This window comes from Nymphaea colorata, chromosome 14 (genome assembly GCF_008831285.2).
Source record: "Nymphaea colorata isolate Beijing-Zhang1983 chromosome 14, ASM883128v2, whole genome shotgun sequence".
NCBI classification, from domain to species: Eukaryota; Viridiplantae; Streptophyta; class Magnoliopsida; order Nymphaeales; family Nymphaeaceae; genus Nymphaea; species Nymphaea colorata.
The window spans coordinates 457,824-477,614 of record NC_045151.1 but is presented as its reverse complement, the minus strand read 5'-3'; the positions used below and the strand labels follow the sequence as shown (position 1 = coordinate 477,614).

Here is a 19,791-nt window from a genome sequence, read left to right as displayed (position 1 = left end):
TCGACGACCTTGGAGATGAAAGATTCTCCGGCTCGAAATCCAATAAAACGGACTCGGGAGAGAATAATTACGGCACAACTGTAAGAGAGCTGAAAGATCAATTTTACGTTCATTAATGGAGAAAAAGGAAGTTGGCCACAGAGAAATCCATTGAAAGCGCAAGTGAAAGAAGATGAGCGTCATTGAGTTTGGATGGTAACAGCGTAGAGCTTCCATTAAGAGCATTTACACATGCTTTAAACATTTTGCCTTTATTTTTCTCCATTACAAACAGCCAACATCATTAAATTTCAATTATGGAAACACGACAGTTACTGGGAGACGGCCAGCTAGAAATTTACAGCAGCAGCAACAACGAGGACTATAATAACCACATGACGCCACAAACACGTAATGAATTTCATTTCGAAACTTCAAAATAATACTTTGCATGCAAGCATATCTTCATATGCTCACTTATTAAAATGCTTTCTCATAGATGCCCATCAAGTAGAGCCACCAAACCTTGTCTCTTCTTCAATTTTTTTTTCTCTTCTTCCTGTATCTTTCACAGGAATGGAGCAGATACGGCTACAACCTTCTTAAGTATAAGACACTTAAATTTCTTTCTTCGTATTCCTAATCTCCCTTCTTTCTCTGCCACCAACAAGCAATAAAAAAAGAAAAACAGGAAAAATAACAGGCAAGACACCCGTTACATACATTTCCTTTTCATGTCATCATCCCTCAACACTATGGCAACTTGATACTTCATCTATGAAAATTAGAAGAATAGATAATTCAATTCTAATCTTATACTTCACCAGCTTTGTTTTCACCTTGCCATGTATTTTTATTACTAAACTAGATCTCTCTCTCTCTCTCTCTCTCTCTTTTTCTCTCTCTCTAGATCATTCTCTCTCTCTCTCTTACCATGCCTTGACTGGGTACCTATGAATGCAATCTGACCAAGGATTGGATTGGTCAAGGCTGGAGTCATGCATGGCCTTCCAAACAAGCGAGCACACCTTGAACCCAGTCCCAAAGGCCAGCATCCACACCTTGTCACCCTTCTTAACCCTCTTCTTGGCCTCAAAGTAGGCGTACTCATAGAAAACTAGGCTAGAGGAGGTGTTACCGAACCGGTGCAGTGTCATCCGAGAAGGTTCTGTCACGTCATCGTTGAGCTTGAGCACTCTTGCAATGTTTTCGATCACCGCCTTCCCGCCGGTGTGGATGCAGATGTGCTCGAACGCCGACGTGAAGTCCGGCACGTAAGGCTTTGCGGCGCTGCCGGAGACTAGCAGCTTGGACTTGGCGGCGGCGTAGACGTAGGCCAGCAGCTGGGAGTATGGTAGCACCCGCGGTGCGAAGACTCGGAGGTGCGCTCGCAGGCCCTCGCCGGCGACCCGGATCAGGTCCTTCGTCAGCGAGAACCCCACCGTGCCGTGTTCGTCCTCCTCCTGGATCGCCGCCCTGTAGGCTCTGTCGTCCGCTCCATGGTGGGTTCTCAGCGAGTCGATCAGCTCCAGCTTCACCGACTCGCTCTTCCGGTTCGTCAAGAGGACCGCCGCCGTCCCGAGCCGGAAGATGCAGTTCGTGACGAGCATGGAGCGGTTGTCGCCGAAGTACCAGTTCTGGCTGATGCTCTCGGTGACCACCACGAGCGCGTACGACCCCTTGCGCCGGTTCCGGAGAATCCGGCCGGCGAGGTCGATGGACGCGACGCCGGAGCTGCAGCCCATGCCGTTGAGGTTGAACGTCCGAACCGATTCTTTCATCCCGAATCGGTTGACGATCCGCGACGAGAGCGAGGGAGTGACGGCGAAGACCCCGGAGGTGACGATCAGGTGGTCGATTTCCGAAACGGGCACGTTGGTCTTGGCGAGCAGGTCGGTGATGGCTCCGAACATGCCTTGCTCAGCTTCTTCGATGGCGGAGCTGAGCTTGGCCTCGTAGTCGTGGTTGAAGATGAAGGGCGGGACGTAGGTCTCGTCGCCGAGGCCGGATTTCAGGTAGATCCCCCGCATGAACTCCTCGCTCACCGTCGAGAACCGCTGGCTCCGGCGAACGAAGTACTCGCAGACCTCGTAGCTGGCCTTCTGATCGAAGTCGGGCTTGAAGCAGGAGTAATCGACCATGAAGACCCCGCGAGGTCTTGAGCGGATGTATAGGAGCGCGGTCAGGGCGAAGCACCACAGGGCGGCTATGGAGGCGTTCCTGTGGTGCTCAATGACATGCAGCAAGTCACAGGAGGAGAGAGCATGGAGGAGAAGGCACAACCCTAGCAGGGTTCCAAAGGAGAACTGAAGCACTTGAATTTGTGACAGTCCCTTCATCTTTCTCTTTTCTGCTTCTCTCTATCTCTCTGGGGATGTTGGCTTTGTATCAGCTTGATGTGCTGCAAGAGGTAGGTTGTTCTAACACTTGCAGCCTTCTTCTTCTTCTCTCTCTCTAGACTGGTGTTGGAGGAGGGAGAGGGAGGAGGGGATATAAATAAGGTGGTGAATGGTATTGGGTAGGGTTTATGTCTTCCTTCCCTTAATCAAAGGGGTCGCTAGCTGGCTGGTTAAGTCTGGAAAGCATATTAATGGCCATGCATGAAGGGAGGGAGAGGGTTAGAGGAAAAATAAATGGGGAGCGTTGGGAGGCAGCCATGGGAAAGGAAGTGGAAACGCGCATAGCGCTCAGTGGGGTCACCAAGGTTTCCATGATCTCTTTCAACCTCTCCTTGTTGTTGTTGTTGTTCTTCTTCTTCTTCTTCTTCTCTGGTGGGGGCTGGTTGGTGCTTTGAATGATTATTTTTGGTCGAAGAATGGCTGCTTTGATTCCCAAGCCACGACTACTTCTGCTGTCATTAATTTTTCTCTTCACAGCTTTTTTTTTCCTTATCTTCGTGATGAAAGGAGATGTGAAACTGATATAAAAACTCGATTTGCTGAAAACAGGAAATCGCGGATCTTTGCTGTCTTAGTTAAAAAATGGTTCTCTGAATGAAGGATCTTATGGGTCTGTGTTGCTTTGTTCTAAAAAAGCAATGTTTGTCTGGAGAAATGGAATCATGGGTACCTGTAATTTGCATAAAAAAAGATTTTCTGCACAAAGAAAATTATGGGTCCTCATCGAATTTGCTTAAAGAATGATGTTGTCGAATAAAGGAAATTATGGGTATAATGGTTTTAAAAAGGATATGATGTTCTTATGAAGAAAGGAAATAATAATTGGCCACATAAAATACTTTTCTAGAACTTCATGACCAAGAAATTGAATGGAACTGAGGAAGCACGGGAGAGAAGATTTGGTCAACCTGTTTTACTGAAATCCAACCTCCAACTGCCCAGCGATATGGATCTCACGTCAGGTCAGACGCGGTAAAACATCAAGATGAGAAGAAAAAGTGACAGATCTTTGTAGGAGTCAAACGCGAGTTGAAAATTAATGGAGGAAAGGCGTTTCAGCCAACCACATCATCAGCTTCTCTGACTTGAACATTGAAGTGATGTTGATAGTCAGACCCGAATCCCAACAATCTAAACCTGTGGTCTCCAAATCAGACATGGATTCGGATTCAATCGCTTGCTTCTGAGAGGCCCACACTCAGCAGATCGAAGACAGGTATCCGGTGCCAACATGTGATCGAATCTGAGTTTGCTATCTAAACTGAGGTTCGATAAAGATTTGAGCCTCATTGCCCATAATCCAAATTCAATTATATGGAGTTCGATCCTATTAAGATGGATTTTGCAAAGCTAGATTTCACCAGAACTTTAAGAGTTTACTTGTCTACTAATCATTTGAATGAATTAGGAGATCAGGATAGATATGATCAATTAACAATGGTTGGAAAAAATTCGAATGAGTCCTTAAAACCATAAAATAATGTCCGGTAGCTTCCTTCACATGGCCTGATTAATATTACACACACGTTAAAGTTATCGACTTAGATTTCCTTGTACTTTCACTTTCTAAGATGCCAGAGGATTTTTCCAACCAAACCACGAGAGATTCCTTGCTAATTTTTTGCTAACCTTTCCTTTCCAAACAAACAAACACTTCGCAATAAACTATTTCTGGTAAGTGTATATGTACCTAGAAGTATTACCCTATTAATGCATGTCCTAGCACCTAATTCACAGGTTCATGCATTAATTAGTCTCATTTCTTTCCACTCCATAATATTATATATATATATATATATCTCAATATCATTTGATAGCTAACAATTATGTCTATGTATCAGCCAATAGTAAAATTTTAGATCCTTCTATTCTAACTCCGCTCATAGTTTACAATCTGAATCCCAAATTTGTACGCTTGCATCAAACTTATATGATTTTTCACATTTTACCAGAGATAAGTAAGTGCCCACTGAGTTGTGCTCTTGGCATGATATAGTAATGAACTTTTTTTTTTGCCATGCATTCTTCAATTTGGTGGTTGTGTCACCAGCTTTGTCAAAAAATTAAATAGTTAACGTCCAATATACTGCACTGAAGGGCTCAAGGTTTCCTTTCATAATCAAGGGAGAAACTTGTTTTACTTATAAACGACAAGATTCATTTGCCAGGAAGGTTGGCCCAGTCAGAATGGTGCACTTCCTGAATGAGGCCAAACTTGCCAGTCCAAACAAAAACTGCGATACATCATCCAGTCAATTTCATGTAGGAAGAAGAATCCATATTCAATATATTTAGTTAATATGCACTGTTGAATTGCTTGGTGGACAAGTAAAAGTGGGCCAATACATGAAACAACTTGGGGAGGGATCCAAATCAACCTGTCTATTCAATATGTGTTCCGTATCGGAAACCTGGACTATCCGCCAAATCGGCCGATACGTGTTGGCCTCTGCAGCAGATTCATGTTACTAGCCTGTGTCGGCCATTGTAGAGCCCATGTTCTGAGAATAGTGTGCGCTTGTTCTAGGAATTATTGTGTGATTATCCCTAGTGCTTAATTGTTAAATTTAAGAATAACATTTATAATCACATCATGTTTTCCAAAACAATTTACCTGAACATGATAATGAAGTTTCCTGATGGTACATTCTAGTGGGATCAATTGAACACTTGTTGGGACCCAACACACACCTAGGCAGGGGCGAAGGGAGGGGTGGGCCCACCTAGGCAATGACCCCACCCTAACTAACTTAAAAAAAAATTACATTAGAAAAATAAAAAATTGTTAGTTGTGCAATGTATTTTTTTGATTTAGGTTCAGTTTGGCCCTACCAAAATCTGAGGTTGAACTATTTGGTCCGTCCCGAAAAAAAATCCTAACTCCGCCCCCGCACCTAGCCTCCCCGACTAAAGAAGATTCAATCCGACCATCCGTTTGATCGAACTGAAAAGAAAGGGACAACAAGCCTCCACATTGGACCAAATCAAGGAACCAGGAAGGTTAACTTGTTTGAATGACAAAATTACCCTCAACAAAAAAAATACCACCAAATTAAAAGAAAGATGCCCCCCAATGTTGCATGAAAGAACACGTGTTGGGACCCAACAAGCGCCCAGGTCTCCTCGACTAAAGAAGATTCAATCCGACCGTCATTGAACTTAAAAAGAAGGGACAACAAGCCCCCACATTAGACGAAATCAAGGAACCAAGAAAGTTAACTTTTTTTTAAAGACAAAATTACCCTCCACAAAAAATAACGACCAAATTAAAAGAAAGGTGCCCCAATGGATTGGCTTTAATGTAAATTTCAAAAGTTTTAGTTTAACATATATAAAAAATTTGAAAAATTTTATTTTTGTTCTTGTTTAATTTTAAAACTATAATTTGACTCCTGCGACAAATGTCATAGCTCCACCGCTGCTCTATAGTGCTACATCACAGCTTTTGCTTGGGTAGATAGTTGATAGCTGTGAAAGTTAAAGCCGTTCCACTATGTGAACCCCTCCAAGGTCTAATTAAGGATGCATCCTTAATCCATACCTATTAATCCACACTTATTCGATCGAAAATCCTGAAGACAAATTGTTACTTGCAAGACACAAAGATTCTTACACCAATCCTTCTCATGCTTAATTTTTCTGCCCAAGGGGATTAATTTGAATGCTTGAAAATCATTGAAGATGACTAATTGTGAACTAACCACAGAGATTTAGAATTTGTTCACCTTGTTGCCTGTGCCTGTGAAAAGAAGTTCACGTATGTGTGTGTGTGTGTGGATCCAGTTCACTCAAACTAGCTCATAGTAAGCTTAAAGTTGCACATTCATGAGCCTGTTCATATATATAGATGAGAAGCCCAGGTTTGAAAGCAATATGTTGATGTGTTCATCTCCAAGGCTATCTTTGATTAAATGGTAGTGGTTGTGCTGCTTGGGTGTTTTCACACCTGGAAATCAATCAATTGGAGAAAGAGGGGACCTATCCTCGCTTGTTTTTAAAGCTTAAAATCATTACCGATGCTGACTATTCTTCACCATGTGTTTAAGTCTTTGTTTGGAGAGATGATAATAACTTTTTTTTTTTTTTGTTGAGCAAGAAAAGTATTTTCATCTCATCATTTGGAACAAGACTTGAAGCCTTTTCTTTGTCCTTATCCCCGGGTCTCCGTCTATGTCAATGCCTGGTGTGGACCCAATGTGTACTAAAAATACCATGTTTTTGTTGATGGGAATGGAAAAGCTTGTAAGGCAGCATTTTTCCTAAAGTGACAAAGTAAAGCGTCAGCGAAGATCTTTTCAGTGACACACTATAGCAACATGTTAGAGTTTTTATCTCTACCCTGATGTGATAATATTGTGCCGCATCAATTGGAGGGCACTGAGGGGACGGCCATGTTTTCCTGATGCAAAGTGGGGCGTCACCAAAAGGCAACACTGTTTTTGATGTGTCATTTGTGTCATTAAAAGTACTCAATTATTTTCCATATCAAATAGATGAATAGTCATGCCTTTGCTTTCCATGGATTCAGACAGTATTGCACACCCCATTGACACAATGGCGTTGCCACCCACGACAATGGAACGATGAGGGGGTTTTTACCTGGTGCCCGCCCAACCAGCTATGCTATGCCCGTCAATGAAAGTTGCATTTACATAAAGTGATTAAAGGGTGAAGATAAATTCATCTGTAATTTTGTTACTTTATCCATGCATATGGCGAAAGCATCCTTTTGCTACTTAGGAAAAATGGGTTTTCCTTAACTTACATCTTGTTTGTTGTTATTGAGCTGTTTGACAATAAGAACACACTATTATTGTCCAATGAATCCATATTAAAAAAAAGGTTAATTCATAGAACATTTGTTATAGTATTTTATGATCTAACTCATTTTTTTTGGATAAATTCATGGGACAATTACAATATGTCACTGATGCCAAACAACTCCTACATTAACTGATTTCTTCCTCTTCAAACTTAAATGTGCCCAAATTTGGATGGAATTAAAAAGCATTTAAAAAGGCAAGGATGAATTTGCCCATGGGGCCAACTCGGAGACATAATTTTCAATTCTTCTTAATGGTTAGAGAGAAAGTTGGTGATCAAAATGCCTTCATTTTCCAAGTTGGTGGTGCATCATGAGCTTGAAATTAACCTATATTCGACTTGCTGCATCCCCAATTACACATCCATGTGTGTGCAGTGGAAGAGCCTAAACATGTGGTCATGTGTGGGCAACTGCCCGCACCATCCCCATAAAATACCATCATTTTTTACATTGCTGCCGTCAAATATTTGACTATATGAAAATTTGGGATTAATGCTCCATCAGCCAAAATTTCTCGCTTCACCACCCTATGTGTATGCATGTATGTGTGTGTGCATGCAAAAACAGATGATTTTGTGTCCTCTAGCTAAGTAAAACATCATCACTCTTTATTTTTAAGTTTGCAAATTTTTGATAGATGCAAAAGAAAGACAGACAGTGTTGCTTTTCTTATGTGCTTCCCAACTGAAGATGACATCCATACATCACTGTGTTGCAGGTAGCGGCACTTATGATCATTTAAAGTGCCGATAGAGCTGCGGACGTGGATGAGTAATGGCCTGACTACCTGCAGTTGCAACCCTGCGACGTTCCACTGGCTTCCAGATGAAGACAAGAGGACAAGTAGTTTTCCAAGTAGGAAGGGGAGTTTAAGGGGCAGATGACTCATTAACTGTGGTCACTAAAACAGATAAGCTAAATTAACACAGAACTAACCTAAACAGATAGCAAAAGCAATAGAGCTACGTCATCTTCAAAAATTAATTGCACAGAGCATGTGTGTGTGTGTATATGCATTGTTAGTCTGTGGCTATATATATATATATACAGCCACAGACACAAATATGTCAAACACCGGATGTTGCTGGATGCTGGTAGTCGTCAGTAAAAGTATCATAACCATCACTAAAAGTATCTGTTGTCACCGAATGTTGCTGGATGCTGGCTGTCGTCAGTAAAAGCATCATAAACCATCACTAAAAGTAACTGTTGTCGTATTGTAAACTGTCACTGATACTACTTGATGCTTTTTTTTTTTATGACAGATTTTTTTAAGTTTTAGCCATCTGACAGATAGCATCTGATATTTTGTATGTGTGTGTCCCTCTCATGGCTTGGCAGGTGTTATCATAACCACTCTACATACATCGCAATCTATCAGCCAATAAGTATGAGGCCCCATATGGGTTTTTATTTACAAATCAATTTAGAATACTTTAAATTATCTTTAAGCTCTATAAATAGAAAACAATGTAAGTCAATGTGCAAAATAACGCTAACTATTGGTGCAATAGTATGTATCGGTGAACAAATTGCTAGGGCAGCAATTCAGTATTTTATAATATTGGCTCTACCCTTCGCTAGAGGTTGTATTTCAGATCGAGTGTGTGCAGACTTGGTTGTATCTCAGATCGAGTGCATGCACACTTCGGTGCATGCAATAAATGCGCACCAAACTATTGAAGGGCATTTTTGAAATTTTTAATAAAATAATGGTTAGTTTGGACTTTTTATTTTTTTTGCAATTTTTCTTACCCTTTTAATTTTTTTTTTTTAAACTTTAATGAAGATATTTTGGTTATGACCCAGCCATGTGCACATAACCAGCTTTGGTTGTATCTTGGCACCGCGCCGAAAATTATGTCAGTACTACCGGGATTAAGTGTAGAGGCCATAGTTTCGCTACCATGCTAGCGCGGCAGGGCTTGGCCCCTTTTCATTTTGGAAAAAAAAAATTATACTTATATTTTTGAAAACTTTTAAAATGGGCCATATAACATTTCAAAAAATATTGTTGGGCTCTTGTACACATTTTGAAAATGCTGTTCGGCCCCCGTCACAACAATTTCTGGTTCCATCCCTACCAGCCGGGTATCCGGTGCCTTCCCGTTTGAATTTATTGTCTAGCATGGGCCATAAAATTGATATCCAGCAATTACTCCCATGGTGCTTTGCAGCCATCGCTAACAATATCCCAGATTCCTCTGCCAATTACATCTTTAGTTTGGCTACACACCTGATAATAATTGAAACCTAAATTTCTGCGTTGCCTTCACTTTGATTTCTTTGTGGGTGTGCCAACATCTTTAGTTTTGCTATATACCTCCTGATAATTAAAATCCAGCAAATTTCTATATTGCCTTCATTTCGACTACCGCTTTGTAGGGACAGAGTCAGAAAATTTTGGCTAAAGAGCATTAGTTATATAAATTCAAAAATTTAAAGTACACCGATATATAAATGAAAAAAAATTACTTCAAAGTATCAATATAAAAATAAACCCTTTTTTTAGGTCCGAATGAGCAATTACCCACACACCATCCACACCTACCTGCTCCTACCTCTTTATGAAGAGGTGTAAGTTGCATTAGTGCTTTAAGATGTGTACTTGGGTGGCAAACTTCCGTGCATTTGCAGTCAAGATGAAACATCAGCTTCCTAAAGAATATTGGGTGCAAGTAGAAAGCCACAAGAATAATTCATTTAAGAAACATAATCTCATTGCAACATAAAGAAAGCTAACATTAGTGAAAAGTAGACATTCAACCGCTAGAATATTGGACAGATTAACTGATGACAGTCACGCGTGGGCGATTGCCCACATAGACCAGAAAAAATTTCATATTTTTGTATTGATATTTCTGAACAATTAGTTTAATTTATGAATGGGTGCCTTCTAAAAATTTAAAATTTTATATCTAATACCCCTTAGCCAGATTTTTTTTGGCTCTGCCCCCTGCATTAAAGGTGTTTAAATTAAACTTTACAGGAATTGTGATTTCTAGGAAGAAGCTTAATCTACATAACCTAATCTAAGTAACTTAGCATATGACTCCTTTATTATGTAATACTTTTGTTTGTTTGGTGTTAGTATCTATAATAATGAAAATGTTATTATTTATAGCGTGTTTGTGAAATATTGTGATAAAGTGTTGCATGAATCTTGTCTCAATCTTTTGTAACATATTTATTAATCATTGATTGACAAGCTTTACAGGAATTGTGATTGCTAGGAAGAAGCTTAATCTACATAACCTAATCTAAGTAACTTAGCATATGACTCCTTTATTATGTTATACTTTCGTTTGTTTGGTGTTAGTATCTATAATAATGAAAATGTTATTATTTAGAGCGCGTTTGTGAAATATTGTGATAAAGTGTTGCATGAATCTTATCTCAATCTTGTAACATATTCATTAAACATTGATCGACAAACTGCAGCCTCTATCAATACCTGTGCATTTCAAGGCAGAATCTTCAAAGTTAACATCGACCTTTGCTACATGTACTCAGAATGTTGAAGTTAATTCGAACAAGAGATGGGTGGGCCGAATGCAATGCACAGTGATACCGACGACTCATCCACGCAAGAGCTGCGTGACCGATTATCGTTTGTGACGCCCTCGAATCGAATTGGCACCTTGCTTTTCACAAATCTAAAATATCGATACGAAACCATTATAATCTTAGATCCTCAACAGATTCAGTTGGTGCATCAGATATTTGGAGATTATTTTTTTTCTGCAAACCAATAGATTTGCCAAGAAGTATCAGATTTCAAGGAGCCGGCCAGAATCTGGCCGAACCGGCGCCTGAAGGGCCAGCGGGGGGCCAACAAGCATTGATAATTGAGAGAAAGAGAGAGAGTGTGTGTGGGAATTCAATAATTAAAAGGGGAGAGGGACCAAAATACAGATGGCGACCAAGGTAGGTGATACAGAAGAATTGATGCAGGGCACCAGAAGGGGGGAGAGAAGGAGATGGTACAAGATCTTATCATCAGGAGATTACATTTAATTTGGGCGTTGAGAGCGGGTGAGAGGGATGGTAGGTAGACTTCTGAGCTCACCTTTTGATTTGCTTCTATACTTAACGGCCAAGTTAAGGCTCCACCAAACGGAGTTCTTGACCAGGATGGGCGCATGCTTCTGAATATTGCCACTGAATTAGGCCCTGAATATTTATGATGTATTTAATAGAAGGAGAAGAAGGTGGAGGTCGGAGGAGTCTGCTTGTCTACTGGTTAAATTAAGGTGGATGATCAGTTTGACAGATGATTTGATGTTTTGAGAAGGACATCAACTTTTTACTTGACTTACTTCATGATCGTGTAAGGGCAGATGGCGCATTTGTGTCAATTTTCATTTAAATTACAAGGGACCTTTTGGGACCATTTATTCTAGAAAAATAATGCATTTTAATCTCTCTTCTATTCAACACTCCAGCTTTTGTCTCTCTTTCGCGCTGCAAAATAATGGGTAGCAAAGCTGCCTCGGTGACATGTAATGAGCACATCCCTATTCGATTGTTAGGGGCACTGGTATTCTGATAGCATTGTGAGATGTTGGTATTGGGTTGAGGGGGGTATTTATCATGTTTAAGGAGTGATCTCTCTCTTTCTCTCTCTCTCTCTCTCTCTCTCTCTCTCTCTCTGTTGTGAAACATACTGGAATTGATTATGGTTAGTTAAATTATAATTTTCTATTAAACTAAGTTACTCTCTTCCTTAAGATTCATAATACTGATTACTGAATATTCATATTGTAGGCAAATTATGTTTAGACTTGATTAATCACAAGGGTTCTAACCCAATTTAAAGTTTAGCAATTTAAAAGAGAAAAATTTTTAAACTCAAAATTCCCTGAAGTTTGATGCATGGGCTTGGGCTAGTGGCTGGTAGATGGCCGGTTGTTGGTTTGAGTGACATCGGTCTCAACTCCTTATGCAAGCCTATCAAACACCTTTGATACATTTAGGACCGTGATTTCCTAGTAGTTGCTTTGTTTATATTGAACTTTTTGTGATTATAAACTCAACATGAGGCAATTTCTCATTGGCTTCTTCTAAAAACTTGGTGATAATAATAATAATACTTTTTGGGATTTCACTTCTTGTGGTTTTGTTTACAAGTCAAGATTATAACATTGAAATTACTACAAAATTATAGAAATTTCACTTCTTTTACCTGCCTGCCACCTACTTGACAGACAGTCCTCTCCAAAGCCTAGAAGGGAAGAAATCTAATATCATAAAATACTCCCAATAAGAAAGAGTGGCATGAAGCATGCAGAATGCAGCAGATAAAATATAGGCCAAGCCTCTGCACAAAATAAGAAGCGAACTCACAGTATGCAGCAGCCATTGATGCATGTTTTAATGAGCAAGTTGGGCAGCAACAGCATTCAAAGTAATTGGTGACATAATGATCTAAAAAAACATACATCTTTATATCCTGCCCTTATCAATCCTTCTCAACATGCATGACGAGGCTCAGTGAATGAAGCTCTGTCAAATTGGCCTCTCTCTAGGCAGTGACGTGTGTTGTGGAGAGCTTCCATGAGCCTGCCCTGTTTCTTGTGAGAAATCACACAACAGAAAAATGGCTGCCAAGTATGACTGTGATACTGATTTGTGTATAAATAATGGCCAATAACTTAACTAGAGGTTGACATGCAGAAAAGATCATTATTGGTTTTGACTCAGTATTTATTTTGCTGGGCTTATCATTGGTGCATACATAGACACAGGTGGGCGCCACTCATGACTCCATAAATGCCAATGAGAACTCAAGCACCAATTATTAATTTATATATAAATGAGTCAAACTCAAATATTCAATCCTGTTTGGTGGATTGTTAGCAATAACGCATCCTTTAAAAGCTAATCTGTTGCCGTCGTTTGAACATATGGTCAGATCCTGGATTAACAATGCTACAATAAAACTCAATTGATGCGAACTTAAAGCTACATATTGTTTCGTGGTCGATTCATTGACATGGTAGATCAGTTGGTAAAAGAAACATGTTCAGGACCAAGTCTTTCTAAAGCTCGTCATCGCAAGTGTTACTTTTTTGAACTATGATGTGTTACTGTTGGAATTTCAAGGGTCGATATGCTTTTGAAGATGATCATGATTCGTGATATTTTTTCAGAAAATGCATGCTTATTTGGTGCAATCATGTTTTTATTACTATACTTTATGATGCTTACATTCCTCTTTATAATAGATTGGCTGTAACATGTCATTGAAAAATTTATTCCTGTATTTGAGATCATGAGAAATCTTGGGGGCTTATAAAAAAGGTTATTAAGTGATTGATTATGCTGGTTTCTAGTATTTTTGGGGCTGGAACCAAAGTTGATAGGAAGCGGGGTGTAGATCTGCCAAACGAGAAGTGTGACATTACTGACCCTCTACTGAAGGTATGTGGTATAACTGGTTGGGTTGATGGACAAATAGAGGGTCTATCTTCAATTCTTTTTCCAATACATGGGTGTTCAGTTTTGGAGCAAGTTGGTTCTCTTTCTATCTCTCAGTCTTTCTTTTTCCAAGAGGCTTAACATAACTGGTTAGGTTGATAGGTTGGGCAAATTTAGATATGGGTATGGACATATCAATTTTAGAAAATATATGCACAAAGTATATATATATATATATATATATATATATATATATATATATATATATATATATATCATTATATGTTGATGAACAATAACTCTAAAAAATAGAATTAAAACTGCATTACAAAAAAATAAATCAAGTAAAATTAAGCAGTTTAGATCATTTTCGAAATAAAAAGTGCCCAAATGTGTCTTAGTAATGATTTTTGGTGTGGGTATGGCAAAATGGGTGCATGAACCTTATTGAAGTACCCATGTGACTTACCTTTTGGTGCAAGTTGTTTGTCAGTCTCTCTCTATTTTTTAGTAAATGATGCGATAGATAGTATAATTAGTGAGGGTGAAAAATAAAGAGTTAAAGATGAAAGGAAATATAAAAACTTAGGCATTTTTAATATCTCCCACCTACCATCTTTATTTTTTTCCAGCTCTCTGAGCAGGAATAGAGGGAGGGGGGCCGCCTAGGACGTGGCCCCACTCCAGCTGCTAAAAAAAAAATACATTAAAAAATTTGAAAATTTTTAGTTGCCTAATGTATTTTTTGTATATTTGATTTAGTTTGGTTCTACTTGAATAAATTCGTTGAACCATTTGGTCCGGTCGAACGACTATTTGGCCCGCTCTTTACTTGACTCCGCTGGTGTCTATGAGACTATTGCCAACAAAAAGAAAGAATCTACTGACTTCTGACGTCGTATCCAAACATGCACTTCCGTCATTTCTAAATAATTTTTTGTAGATAAAATTTGAGGGACTTTCCACTACAATATATTATTTTTTTATTAAGCAAAAGACCAACTCCAGCTGGAAGAATCAACTGAAACAGATAAATGACAGCCACCATGGAAGTTGAGTATGAGTGCATGAAAGAAACAGGAATGACCGATCTTATTTTGATCATCATCCCATCAACATTCTTGCTGCCAAATAGAAAGCCGCCATGAGCTGCTCTCCGCAGAACAGGGATCAGGTCTGCTGCTCGTTTTACCACTTCACCTCAGCTGCCATGTATTTTTATCAATGTATATATAGTTCATGGGCGGGCAGAGGCATGTTTTCTTCGAAAAGTTAATTTAGTGGTAAAATTTCGGTGAACTTGGGTCCAAATATATAAGATAGCTTACCAGATTCGAGTCACTGCTTCATGGTCAATTGAAAATTTATTAACTATATATTTAATGCCCCATTGAAAAAAAAATTCTGGTTCTATCCCTGTTAACTTGGCACAGTCTAAGTTGTTCAAGAACACAGATCACAGGTCATGGTGAACTAATCAATCTCAATTTGTTTTTATCAGTATAAATTTACATACTGATTCTCTCTTGTGCTGATAAATGGTAAGGTCAACTAGATTTTCTACTTCTAAACCTATTTGTATAGAAGGAATTATTCAGTCAAATTCATTAATTTTCTATAGTTAACCACTTGGACTCATCAGTCGCGGCCGCAATATATGGAAGCAAGCCACCAAAGATGACTGTAAATATCAGACGCCCATCATGGTCGTCTTTGTTCATATTTGAACTCATTTATTGCATGTCTATGACCAATTTAAAATGATCACTGTTATATGATCTTATCATATCGCTTTTTCGGGATTTCATTTAAGCAGTAGTAAACATAGAATGCATTTTAATATTGTTCAAGATTAATTGTGACAGAGAGCCCATCTTTTAAAAAAGCCTCATTTTATAAGTCAAAATATGTCGGCCGAAAAAACCTGTCCTTTTGAAAAAGACTCCAAAGCGAAACAAAATGCAAAGGAACACATTTTTTGGTATTTTTTATTTTTAATTCTACATTTTATTTTTGATTTTTTTGCATTTTTTTAAAAGATTTTTTAAATTCTGTTTTAAACTTACCCAATTTTTTTTGACATTTTCAACTTTATTGCATTATACTGAGAAAAACCACAATATTTAAAACTCATATACAATACTTGTAGCATTAATGCATGCGACAAGGAGACTGAGTTGCTTGCACCCAACACATATACATTAATTAAGGGAAAGAAATAAGGAAGTGGTGGTTTGATAAAACTATGTACATTTTAATCTTTTAAGATTTTCATAGTTCTTATTTTAGACTTTCAAAAGTCTTTGCTTTAATGGGGACGGTTGTGCATGTAACCATCTTCTTGCATCAACACATTGGACGAAGTTCGCTACTAGTGAATTAAAATTTGGTGTGTTAATATGGTTAATGACAAAAAATGTTCCAGTTTAATAGAAAAAAGAATTTTTTTTCTAAAGACAAAAAAAAAAGGAAATCAAGAAATAAAAAGACTTCAAAAAAACATTTTTTTTCAATCATTTAAAAAATATCAATTTTTTTTCTTTTTTGTTGTTCATGCACCGAGCCACGCACGAAACTCAAAATCCACATTAGATCCCTGCAGTACTATACCGTAGGGGACAAAAGGCAACTTATCGTCCTTTGGTTTGAGAATCACCTTTTCTGTCATTGCATGTTTAGTACTCTAAACCCCAGCGTGCTTCTCTCCTAATAAGATCATGAATCTTGGAGCTCAAAAACGAGAACGCAGTATATTTTAGAAAGCACATATACAGATTAAAATCTGTTGAACCAGTGCGACGAAGCCGGATGCATCAAACTCGGCCTTTCTCTACATGACACGAGCCCTCGCTGGTGGGTCAGGATGGCTTGTGATGTTGAGACGAATGGACCAGATAGATGAACCTCCAGCATTGACTTCCCACCTGTTAGTTGCAGAAGGTTACAGTCAAGTAGAAAAAATTGATTTTAATGAACTACCACTCTGGTTCAACCGTGTTTGACAAAGTTCCTTTTATCTTGGCATTAAACATGTAGCATTTAATTAAGGCTGGTAAAAAAAGAAGTTAATTGTTCTCTCTCTCTCTCTCTCTCTCTCTCTCTCTCTCTCTAACTTTTCTCATTTACATCTTCAAGGTACTTGGCTCATAGAATGCTCCCAAGTAAATCTATTGAGACACATATATTACCATTCATCCACTTACTAGAAAACCAGTATGTGTGAAAATAGAGACTAAAAGGTTAAAGTTTTGTACTTGTGTACCTAGAACGACATAATTTAGTGGGAATCAAAATGACCGAACCCATCACATATGACCGATCCATTTGTGATTTTATATGTCAACTTGTATAGGCAGCTGCGGCTGCTACTGTAGCTTTTAAATCCTCAATTTTTAAAATAAACTGCAGCATTTTGGGTGACTTGGAGGTTACTCACAGTCCGAACAAAAGCCGAACTCCTTTCTTTCATGCCTTTAGGGTCCAAGGTGGCATTAGTGTCTGAAGATTAATCAAAGTACATTCATCTCAGTACTACATTGGCACATAAAAGTCGATAGTGCTCACAAGAATTAATCAAACTGGCAATGCACCCCTAGCTTGACCGGGTACACTTTGCCCGTTGAAACAATAAATCGTCACCTTCAAATACATAGTAAGGAACAAAATCTAGCAAAAAAATAGATAAAAAACAATATCTAAACTGTCATGTCATGTCCCTAAAAGAGACCAAATCAAGGAAAGGAGAAACAAAAGGAGTACCGAGTTGAAGCATAACATGAGCATCATCATAGAATACAGAGCAAACTTAGACCTTGGAGAAGGGGGAGGCTTTGGCCTTCACTCGAACAGCAGGGTTTCCTTCTGCTCACCCATTCTAGTAAGTTGTTGCCACACCCCTCCAGTACTTTAAGTAGAAGTCTCTTTTATTTGCATTGCAAAGTGTATATGACATGGTCCCAAAGAGCTTGACTAAGTGACCCGCAGGCTTTGACTGTTAAATAGGCAGTTATTGTTCAATTTCCATAGGCACGACCGTTGGTCTAGCTCATTGATGTCAGGAAAGGCCTAAGAAGGGTTTACAACTAAGTTTTCTTTACCGAATTGAAAAGAAAAGGAGGAGGAGAGGAAAATAGTTTTTGAAATTCTTTAGAAGTACCTCACAGACCTATGGCTGCATTGGCTAGTTAGCCATACAGAGTCACACAATTTGTTTATTACATATTGGTGTCTTTCAAACATTTTATTATCCATTTCAAGGGTTTAAGAATCTTTGAGAAATTTAAAATTTGATCATTATAAAGTATAATTTTAACTAAAAAAAATTCTGGCTCCGCCACTGAGTGACAAAATTCAATCATGTGATTCTGTACAAGTGGAGATGCCGCAAACGGCGTGTGGAGATGCCGCAAACGGCGTTCGGATAGATGTCGTCCAGCCCCAACCTTAGCTAGCTCTCCATGCTACCGGTGATGTCCATGACACTAGCTGCCGATTATATAGGAACATTATAGCATGGACATGTTCAACATCTTTGGAAGGTAGTGTGATATGCATCGATGTATGTTGCCAGAGGCCGAGCTAAGGGGGCCGGTAGGGGCCATGCTGCAGGATATTGAAAAATCAAAATTTACTTTTTGAAACAATTTAGCAACTGCAAAAATTTTGAAAAATATAATTGACCCCATCAAAAGTTAATTATACAAATTCAGTCACGTTCAACCCTGAAATTTATATATATATATATCCCTTGGACCCTTGGCTTTAACAGTTTTCTCGAGAAATGGAGAAAGCCATAGTTTGAATGCCGTGACACTCGCTTAGTGGGACCGAACAGTGTTCAAATTCGAGTTGGCAAGAACAGCTTAGTCCACAAAAAGCGGGTCCAGTGGAGGAGGCATGATGAGAAGATGATAAGCAAGAAGAGGACGACGAGGGAAAGCTTGATTCACCTTCCTCCCCATCATTCATGGCGGGTCAACATGGTAGATGGACTGATGGCATCTTTAGAAAGACTCATTTATTAGCAAGGAAGACGAAGAAGATCTCATCTCTCTCACGGAACTGACAAGTCGCATGCCTTTTTGGTTCCCATTTATGGCATCCAGATATTATGAGGCCAACAAGGCCGACCGAAAATAAGGGGAATAGTATCAAAAACGTCGCCTGAGGTCATTTTCAGGTGAGGTGAGCCAGAGCGTTATCCCGCCATCCGGGTGGAAGCCCAAGCCTCTATGACATTATTTGATTGTCAGCACAGGGCGGGCGGTGTGTTGGTGTTGAAAATGACCAAAATACCCATATTTTCACATTGAAAAAACCCCCCTATAAGGGTAAAAGTGAAATTAAAAAAAATCTCTCTCATAAAATGTCATTCTAGTTAAATTGTGCAACATAGCTTCCCCTGTTAGCGGCATAACGTTGTGGGGATGCTTGTCCTCACTCTAAGTTGCAATCATGGCCTTCTTCACTCTTATCAATGTCATCAAAAATGTTAAAAATATGAGTTAGTAATAAAGGGCGACATTGGAAATAACCGCAGCTAAAAAAGTGAAAATGTGGGTTCATTAAAGAATTACAAAAAAAGTGATAGCTGGTTTGAAATTATAGTCAAAAGTCAGCTCCCAAACATAAATTAAATCTTCCTATTTAAAGCAATGAACTTGAAAAGAAAAGGAAAATGTCCTTGTAATGTCAAATCAAGCTTCTTTGGGTGTTTTTTAATATCAGTAATTGCAGTAGCAAATGAAATAGTATTTTTACTATTGTTCAACACTATTGTATCATTCAGCTAGAGAATGCGAGCCTCTACCACTGTAAAAAAAAAAAAAAAAAAACAATGAAATTTAATAATCTAAATGTGCTGTTACCAATTTGATTTACTTATATATTCCATTATTAATGACCACATATCTTGATGAACAATAATTTAGACAGCTGAAAAATATACTCTTATTTGCTGACTCGTTTTCCATATATTTATGGAAGGACAAAAGGAAGGATGTTGCATTTAAATTTGTTATTTTAATTAGCTGAAATTTGTAAGATCTACCGCATACTTCACTCTTAGCAAGAATACGGAAAATGTGCAACAAATTTTATGACTTTATGCATGGTTGGCTAAAAGGGCTTGAAATCCAAGTTCACATCCATTCTAATCGCGCAGAAGGT

At 38.7% G+C, this 19,791-nt stretch overlaps 1 protein-coding gene across 1 annotated transcript; it reads right to left on the bottom strand.

The window, feature by feature from the left end:
* Window positions 1-232: 232 nt before the first annotated feature.
* On the bottom strand, window positions 233-2,539 carry LOC116267816 (3-ketoacyl-CoA synthase 17-like). The gene has a single exon (XM_031649749.2). It carries the CDS (start codon window positions 2,316-2,318, stop codon window positions 909-911), a length of 1,410 nt encoding a protein of 469 aa, XP_031505609.1. The 5' UTR covers window positions 2,319-2,539; the 3' UTR covers window positions 233-908.
* Window positions 2,540-19,791: the final 17,252 nt, after the last annotated feature.

Coding starts and splice junctions, on each gene's coding strand:
- LOC116267816 (XM_031649749.2), bottom strand. CDS start 2,318: ATGAAGGGACTGTCACAAATTCAAGTGCTTCAGTTCTCCTTTGGAACC.